This window comes from Mus pahari, chromosome 6, assembly GCF_900095145.1.
Source record: "Mus pahari chromosome 6, PAHARI_EIJ_v1.1, whole genome shotgun sequence".
NCBI classification, from domain to species: domain Eukaryota; kingdom Metazoa; phylum Chordata; class Mammalia; order Rodentia; family Muridae; genus Mus; species Mus pahari.
The window spans coordinates 53,912,628-53,922,068 of NC_034595.1; the positions used below are offsets into that span (position 1 = coordinate 53,912,628).

Here is a 9,441-nt window from a genome sequence, read left to right on the forward strand (position 1 = left end):
CTTCTCCTTCTCCTTCTCCTTCTCCTTCTCCTTCTCCTTCTCCTTCTCCTTCTCCTTCTCCTTCTCCTTCTCCTTCTCCTTCTCCTTCTCCTTCTTCTTCTTTTTTTTAATAACCCATTGAATCTAATTAGTGGTGTCCACATGCACATGGCTGTGAGGGCCTCCATTGGAGCATAGTCAACCACCTACGACTTCTGTGAGCTATAATTCAGGAAGGCTTTTTACTACTTACAAAGCCTCAGGCTAGGCAGCTTCTCCTGAGGGACTTATCCTATCCAGGGTCATTTGGATTGACTTTCTTTCAAAAGCACCTCACAGATCGTAGTCTTGAGATTTATTTTTATTTTATGTGTGTGTTTGCTGCACGTATGTTTGTGTACCACGTGCATGCCTGATACCCACAGAGACCAGAAGAGCATTGGATTCTATAGAATTGGAATTGAGCCTAGGTCCTCTGAAAGAACAGCCAGTACTTTTTAAACCACTGGCCCATCTTTCTAGTTTCTAAATCATACGCATATTAAGTTTTAGGAAGCTATCCATAAATAGCCTTCCAGACAGTTCAGAATGACATCTCCATCAAGGATAAGAACTATGACTTAGATCCCATCCTTCTGATTAATGAACAGTCTTGAAATTTCATTTTTGGCTTCATAAGCTGCTGATTAAGAGCAGCTCCATCTCCAAAGACCTCCTTCTCTGGTGATATCTGTGGGAAGCCACGTAATGCCATTACAAGATGGTGCTGGCTACCACTGGCCACTGCCCGTGTATTTCGGGTAAACAACCAATGTGCGCAGGTGCAAATGGGTTTCACGCCAAGTCACCGGGGCTTGTAAATTAAGGACTGAAAGCAGAACCAATCAGACATGGCCACGCCAGTCCTAGGCCTATAAAAGCAGCGCTAGTTCTAGGGCTCGGGGTCTTTCGCCACAGCAATCAAGCTCCCGCAATAAACGTGTGCAGAAGAATCCTGTTGAGGTGTCTTCCTTGCTGGCGAGATAGGCGTCTCCGACAGATGTATAACTTGCTAACTTAGGAATGCCTAATGGTCATATGAATTTGATTCACACTAAGTAAGTAATTTACTGTGTATCTGGAAACACCCATTCAGCTGTTCAGCTTTAGACACATTTCTTTAATTCTCTCCTGACTGCTTTTTCCTGTTAAAGATGATGAGAAAGTACGATCTCTTCCATAGAGGTTAACTGCAGCTCATGTGTGAAGATAATGTTTAAAGACCAAAGGCAATGAACACCCAACCTGTCATTGGTGGCGTTCATAGACAGCATTCCTAAGATCAGCACTAGGCTGAACAGATCCTGACTATTACACTCCACGAGAGAGAACTCAGATGACAGTAGATGAAAAGGTTTTTGTGAGAGCCCTATTTTCTCCTTTTATCTAGGAAGACATTCAATTACATAACAATGGCTTTACACGCTAGGCCTTGGTTTCTCAAGTGCTAAGATAAAAATGAAAAGTCCTTTTATCTCTGTAAGACAGAGGCAAAATAAAGGAAGCTTACGCCAGAAGAACGAGAACATTCCTCATACTCTGAATGCCTACCGCTTATAGGATCTGGTTGATGAGTATATGACCCCTGACTACTCTTGGAATCATGAACGGCAATGTCAGAAAACTCTTACTGAGCATTCTGAAGTCCTTTGGAGGGAAAAAAAAAACACTGTGTTTAGATTGAGAATATTGTTGTTCAGTTTCTCAGAAATAATGCACAGTAAGTTAAAAGTTAAGTGTTTACTTATTTCTGAGTGATGAATTAGCAACTGGTTCCATTTTCTTTGTAACCACATTTTTATTTTTTCCTGCAGTGCGAGGCATAGATGAGGGTCCAGAAGGACCCACTAGGATTTCCATGTTCTTATGTCAAAGAGCAAGGAACTGGACCAGGGACACAGGGTAATGGTAGAAATTGATACAGCTTGGTGGTGGTGGTGGTGGTGGTGGTGGTGGTGGTGGTGGCAGCGGCAGCAGGGGCGATGGTAGAGTGTCTAAGCCCCTTGAGGTGAGCAAGTGGCTAGACCACACCCCCCAGATTACTCTAATTGCCCCAGCTCTGGAGACACAGGTGACCCAGCTCTACCCTACAGGAAAAAACAAAAAAACAAAAAAACCCAAGATCCATCCTTAAAATTCCACCAATCCCAGGCCACCCTGGAAAGCACCATCCCACTTTCCCAGGAAACCCTGCATACAGCCTGGCTCCTGCTTCGTTCTTTGCTGCTCCCCACTCCCAAGCAGAGGCAACCGTCCTCTTGTGTCTTTCCCCATAAATCTCTTGTGTGAAATTTGTTGTGCAGTGTGACTTTGTGGTATTCCTTGACTGCCAGAATACCTTTCCCTTCAGAGCTGCAACACTTGCAACGAGAAAACCTCTCCTCTCAGAGCTTTAACACTTAGAGTGTGTGTGTGTGTGTGTGTGTGTGTGTGTGTGTGTGTGTGTGTAGGACAGAGTCTCATCTGGAACTCATTATGTAGACAAGGCTGGTCTCAAGCTCACAGACGTCAGTCTGTTTCTTCCTGCCACATGCAGGCCTTAAAGGCATGCTACACCACACCTGACTTAGACACCGTTGATTTAAAAACAAAGCATTTCTGAAAGCAGAAATGGGCCAGAGAGCTGAAAAGGTCCGAGACTCAAAGGCGCTGGACCACAAGATTTGTGACCTTGTATAGGCCATTTATACAGTGCCCACCTTCCTCTGTATTTGCATATTGCGTGTGCTCTGTCCCTTTCATGTATCTCTTGGTGGTGGAAAGTCTTGCCTCCCCCCCCATAACTCATCTCTTTCATGTGCTAATCTTCATGCCCCTCTCTCTGCCCTGCTCTCCCACCACAGATGCCACAAAGAGCGGTGGTCCCGAAGTCTTTTGGAGGAGCTGAAGTGTGATGATCCATCTTTCAAAGCTTCATCCGTGCTTCAGAGAAGCATAGCTCATGCCGAGGAGATGGCAGAGCAGTCTCTCCCATCTTACCACCATTACACGGGGAGGCTTTGAATCCCCTGTAGTATAAGCTGGCTAGATCGGGGGTGGACAGATAGCACAGTAGTCTGTTTCCCAGAACCCACAACAGATGTAACTCCCAGCTCACAACCATCTGTAACTCCAGGGCCTTCGTTGCTCATAGGATCAAGAAGAATGGAAGATTGCAAGGGGGACCATTATTTTTAATGATGCATGACTTTTGCTTTAATTTCGTTTTAAATATTTGTTTATGTGTATATATGTTCTTCCTATGTGTATAACTTTGCAATACTTGCATGCCTAGTGCCTAAGGAGGCCAGAAAAGGGTGTCAGATCCCCTGGAACAGTAGTTACAGATAGTTATAAGTTGTCACATGGTTCTCGGAATTGAACCAAGGTCCTCTGGAAGAACAGCCAGTGTTCTTAACTACTGATTCACCTCTCTAGTCCCTGGTATATATTGTTTGTTGGCATATCCTCAATCATTGATGCTAACATTTTTTAGATTTATGTTATTTTATATGTATGAGTGCTTTGTGTGTGTGTGTGTGTGTGTGTGTGTGTGTGTGTGTGTGTGTGTGTATGTATATCTGCATACCACATGCAGATTGAGTGCCAGTGGAAACCAGAAGAGGGTATCAGGTTCCCTAGAACTGAAGTTACAGATGAGTGAAACACTTGTGTGGTTGCTGGGAATTGAACCCATGACTTATACAAGAATGACAAGCGCTCTTAATCCCTGAGACATCTCTCTCTAGCCCCTATAACAAATTTTTAAGGGAAAAGAATCACAGTGAGTTTGGATTCAGGCATTTTTTTTATTGCAATTTTGCACAGCACTTGAAATTTCAAAGCAGTAGTTAGAATTTAGAAAGAAGAGTGGATTGGCACAGGGAGAAGAGTGGCTTTAAGCCGTAATAGACCTTTCAAGAAAGGATTGTCTACCCAAAAGCCATGGTTGTAGTGATAGAAGCTGAACATGGAACTCGATGGTAGAACACTGAGATGCATGCTGAAGCCTGCCAAGGGGTTGGTGCGTCCTAACAGAGGGTGCTGAGCTCCCTCATAGAGCAGCCTTCCCTGCAGCACAGAGCTTGCAGATCTCGTCTGGATACTACCGAGTGCTTCTTCAATTCCCAAAGACCTTCTTCCATGGATGCCTGTGGATCTTGACCAAGCTCCTGTCCTGAGAGATCCATCTTGGGAAGGTTGTGCTCCAGCATTTTCTTGGATGTCTCCCGTCTGTCTAGGAGCTGGAGGTAGTTTCTTGTCTCAGCTATAAGAAAGGCACCACAGCTTAACAAACTTTAACAAAGAAAGCACCAAAGACCAGCACCTCAGGGAGAGCTAGGTCATGCTGGCTCTCCGTTTTACAGAGGTGAAAAGATAGCAGTGTCAGTTGGCTAGCAGCAAATGTTACCAGCCGCCTCTGGTCCATGGGAAATTAGATATTTCCAAAGATATTCATTATAATTAGCAATAAGCTATATAATTAGTCATAAGAAACATAATTAATTAGCTAGAAGCAAGACAACAACAGTAACAAAAACCCTGGGGATGCCTGGCAGAGCCGATGAGTGAGATTTCCATCCCATATCTGAAACTGAAGCATGGGCCACATTGTCTAGTCTAAATGTGCTTCCCAGTGTCTATATTCAAGCCCCTCTGGCTTGTGTTTAAACAAAAGCCACAAGAAAGAATGGTAGTTGATCAACTACTAATTGATCAGATAAATAATGTTAAGGAAAATACACTAGACACCTTTGGAAGTTTCAAGTGCTATGATTTCAGTAATTTCAAAAGGACATAGGGCCAGTGAGCTGGCTCAGTGGGGGAGGGGGGAGGGGCGCTTGCCTAGACTTGACTTTAACCCACATAAAGATGGAAGGAGAGCACTGACCCCACAAAGCTGTGCTCCTACCTCAGCACACGTACTGTGGCATTGTGTGCTTGTCGTACATGTCATATACGCACACAGGCACACATTCTCACAATAATAATAGTAATATTTTAAAATGTAAAATGAGAAATTTACAAAACTTTCATTCTACGGCTCTGTATATTCAGAGATACTTCAATGCATTTTCCTATTATGTCCTCATGTGCAGTTTCAAAATCGACAACTCTTTCTTTTTTAAAGTTTAAAAAGCACCTTTTTCTGATAAGGTCTGTATGAACCATGTATTATCTATATGTATGAAAGTGGTGAGGACAAGTTTATCACGTCTCAAGATAATTATCCCACTAAAATAAGAATATTGTTAGTAATTCCCTAAACTCTTTTGTTTTCCAAAGTCCTTTTGAGCCAAGCTGAAACCTTTAGCATCATATGTATGGCTTCAGCATTTCTGTGTTATTCATTTCCTAAGTCTTTATTAGAAAACAAAAGCAGTGCCACCCATTATTCACGCAGAGTCGGGAGCTGGGCACAGAAAGAGCAAGGTCTCACTTATGGGAGATTGGGGAAGCTGAGGCCACAGGAACAAAAGGAGAGTAGTGGCTGCGGTGTCCACTGAGGATGACTGAGGTGTCCAGGGCTGGAGAAGGGGAGCCGGGGAGTACACGGTTTCAAGTAGCCAGGAGGAATAAGTTCAAGAGATCCACCGTACAATGTGGGGCTGTGATCAACAGCAACACGTGCATTCCTGAAGTTACTAAGAACATTCATTTTCAGTGTTCTCACCACAAGAAAATAATAGGTAATGTAGGTGGTGTATAAGTAGTGTGTGCATAAATTAGCCTGATTTAGCCACTGTGCATCATTGACATGTCACATACACGACAAATCCATGTTTTGTCAATTTAAAATAATAAACCCTTTAATATTTTTACCTTATAGCTTTAAATTGTTATCTTTATTGTTTATAAGTATGTGTGTATATATGTAGGGGTGTGTGTGTTATGTATATACAAGTGTGTGTGTGTGTGTGTGTGTGTGTGTGCGCGTGCGCACACATGATTGCAGGTGCCCAGTGGGGCCTAAGGCATCGAATCCCCTGGAGCTGGAATAACAGTCATTTGTGGGCTGTCTAACATGGGCCTCTGAGTCATAGCTCCAACCCTTTACCTCATAATTCATTACAAAGTTTGCAGAAAGAATTCCAGAAAAGTTCCTTGAATTGAAAACAGAAGTTGCGTGATGTCAGCACATCACTGCTGCTTCGATAGCAGGTTGACAAGGCACCCTGGGAATTCTGGCCGTGTGTTCCTGTTGCTCACAACTCCCCTAATTCCTGCCCTACCACTTCTCTGATTTGACAGGCCCTTCAGGACTTCTGTCAAATTCCACCTTCTCTGTGATGTAAGTATCTTCAGAAGCCTTCTCTTCACCTGGGGCACAGTACGTAATAGCAATGACATCAGCTCCGGAAGCAGGTTTTCTGACTTGTTTTCTGGCCTCACTGCCCAGCGGCTGGGAAAACAGTTTTGTCCTTAATAAATGGTAACCAGCAGCAGCAGCAGCCTGAGCTAAGTGACCTGTTGCCCCTGAAATCGCCTGGTACTTAATACGTAGTCAGCTGACTCAGGCCCTCCCCTTTACCCTTGCTTGGCACTTGCCTGAACTCTAACTTGATACACTCTGTCATTATCTGTGTGCAGGTAGATGTCTGGCCTCTACAACCTTCATTGCTCTGCCCACACATGCTGAGCTCACTGAAGCCCCGTGCAATGAACCGGCTTTACTCAAAAGACTAAAGAATAGCAGTGTGTTGCTTTTTAAAATGTAGCATGTTTGCCTTTATCCCAGGCCAAATTCCGTAATATATTTTGATGATTAAGCCCCTACATTGATATACAACTGGATCAGAATTTCTTAGAGAAATAGCTACTAAGAAAATTGGGGTTGGGGTGGGGTGTTTAAAAAGGGGAGGTTCTAGAAAAAAAGTGAGGTGCGTGAGTTCAATACCTTGTTGAGCATGGAGAGCACCCCCCAGGTGTCTCCTCCACCGTGAGCTGGCACAGATGTAGATGACTGTCCTCACGTAGTCCAGGCCACAGAGCTTCACAGCCTGCCTGCTTCTTACTTCCACCACAGCCAACAGAACTATGAAGAGAAACAGAGCAAGAGCAGGGCCCTTCATCCTGTTGGAGAGCAAATGAGAATCAATGTGGTCAGCAGTGCCCAATGAAGTTTTGAAGTTAGCTCACCCTCTTGGGCCATTTATACCAATCCCCCTGATGCTTTATTTTAACAGTATTTACCTTATCTTAACAGTATTTACTAAGCACATAGGTGACAGTGTGGAGGACCAGCCATGTGCTTTTATGATTATTGCTGCTCACTCGGTCATCTGAACACATCTCACTTAGAATTGCTGCATCTTCTCAGGAGTTGCTGTGGAAATACAAGGCTTTTGGAAGCAGGGATGTAGAAGCCTCAATGTCCACTTTACGTTTGCTGGCCGACATAGAACAAGCTTTAAACTCTGAAAGTCAATAGTGGTATCTCTCTAGCATGGGAGGCTTCCGGGAGCGGAAGCAGCTTCTATGTCAGCACGGTGGGAAGTCACACAGTGATGAGGTCTGTCGGACTCAAGATTTGATTTCTGGCTTTCCTCCCACGAGATCTAGAATTTAAAGCAAGTTGTTTAAGTACTCTAATTTTTTAAAAATTGCTGGTAATAGTACTGCCTCACAGAAGGAATGAGACAATGCCTATCCTGCTTTATATGAACAGTAGTTTAGTTCTTGGCTACCATCTTCCCTTACAATCAGAATAGACTAGGAGAGAGAACTTTTCTTCAGAGCTCAGAATCTCTGTGACTAGAATGTTCCTTGATATCCTTAATCTGTGAGTTGAGTTTGTCTGTCTCCGCATACACATTTCTATTATAATAAAGTCAAATATGTATTCCCGAACTGCCAAGTGGTGAAATACCTCTCTTGGTAAGCCAGTTGAAGTCCTTATCTAAACTAGGACTTGGCTCAGAGTCATTTGAGAGCAAGAATGTCTCAGTTCCGGGTTTCTCCATCAGGCTGACCTGCAGCTCTAGCGCTGAAGGATCATCTTGATTGATGCTTGAGGTGGGAGGGTCTAATCGACTGCCTGTGGTACGATACCTACGCAGGTGGCCCTGGGCTCTGTGAAAGCTAGCTAAGCATGAACCTGGGAGGAAGCCAGAGAATGAGCCAATGCGAACCGTGCCTCCATGGTTTCTCCTTTGGTTCCCTGCCTTCAGCTTCTGGCCGAACTTCCTCAGTGGTAGACTGAGACGTCTGAATGTAAACTGCAATAATCCTTTTCCCCAAGCTGCATTTGGTCAGAATATTATATCACAGCAACAGGCCAGAACAGCTACCTACCCTGAATATAAATACACTCTGCAGTTGCTCTGCAAGATCCTAAATATTCTTTCTGCACCACCCCCCCCCTCTTTTGTAGTTCTTAGGGTCTCTCCAGGGATCTCTCTAATTTGGGGTATGGATGAGAGGTCACCAAGGTCTGAGCTCTGTCCATGACTAAGTGCAGACAAGCTTGTCATCCCAGCCGTGGACACACTGACGAAGTCCGTGACCTCGAAAGAGAGCCCTCAGCGGCGGCCAGCCTCAACCTGGCTGCTTTGGTTTTCTCATTTCTAAGTTGAGAAGTTCAAGTTTGGATTGTTTAAGGACTCCTTTGAACTCCAAGTGTCTAAGTCTTGGTGTAATTATCTGATTCAGTCACTCCTACATTAAAAACTTTCACCACTGGGGGCAGATCTTAAGGGAGGAGAGATAGAATAAGAGTGGTAAGGCTGTGGGGAAATGGAATAGGAGATGTTTAAGTGGGGAAGGGGTATGAGGGTAGGATAAAGGAACTAACACTAAGGATGTTTGGGGGAAAGCGTGGAAACCTACTATTTTCTGTTTCCTAAATATAAAAAGGTTTCTTTGGAGTTACCCTACATGGGGGAGAATGCTCCTCCCAGAAGTCATAGGTTGCCAGGAAAAAGCCCAGTGATGGTTAGGGGCTATTCCCCTGGAACTGTTGGTCAAGGAGAGTTCCCGAGACCACCTAAATAATTCAGGCTATTGCCACTGCTCTGGTTACCTACAAGAACTTGGCGATAAGACATTGTTGGATGTACCACACACTTTGGTCATAGAACTTGAGCAAATCAAGCCGGTACTGACCTGGAAATTCCCTCCCTAGCTAGCTTTCATAGATCTGGAAGTTTCTATGCCATCTGTTAGGGGAGAAAGGTCACCAACCATCTTACCAAGCTGAGAATCTTGTGAACTATAATAATGACTGAGATGCTAAGGTATGCCCATAGCTGCAATGGTGGCATTAATGGTATAGGGGTAACCAGGCACCTTTCTGATTGGATGTAAGGTCTGCTCTACAGGAGGAAATTTATGACTGGTGCTATGAATCTGAACAGGTGGAACTCACAGGCCCTAAAGGAGAACCAACTACTATTTTGGTAAATGGTCATATGATCAACTGAGAATTGCTGATGGCTAGGGTAG

The 9,441-nt window shown here is 44.1% G+C and overlaps 1 protein-coding gene across 1 annotated transcript; it reads right to left on the reverse strand.

The window, feature by feature from the left end:
• Positions 1-3,786: 3,786 nt before the first annotated feature.
• Positions 3,787-7,396, reverse strand: Insl5 (insulin like 5). Its single transcript, XM_021201145.2, has 3 exons — positions 7,192-7,396; positions 6,896-7,071; positions 3,787-4,264 (listed from the first exon to the last, which is right to left on the reverse strand). Exons 1-3 carry the CDS (start codon positions 7,218-7,220, stop codon positions 4,029-4,031), a joined length of 441 nt encoding a protein of 146 aa, XP_021056804.1. The 5' UTR covers positions 7,221-7,396; the 3' UTR covers positions 3,787-4,028.
• Between the last annotated feature and the right edge of the window lie 2,045 nt (positions 7,397-9,441).

Coding starts and splice junctions, on each gene's coding strand:
- Insl5 (XM_021201145.2), bottom strand. CDS start 7,220: ATGTGCTTAGTAAATACTGTTAAGATAAG. Junction 7,072..7,191: donor GTAAATACTGTTAAGATAAG/GTAAATACTGTT, acceptor GCTCTCCAACAG/GATGAAGGGCCCTGCTCTTG. Junction 4,265..6,895: donor TGCTCTCCATGCTCAACAAG/GTATTGAACTCA, acceptor CCTTTCTTATAG/CTGAGACAAGAAACTACCTC.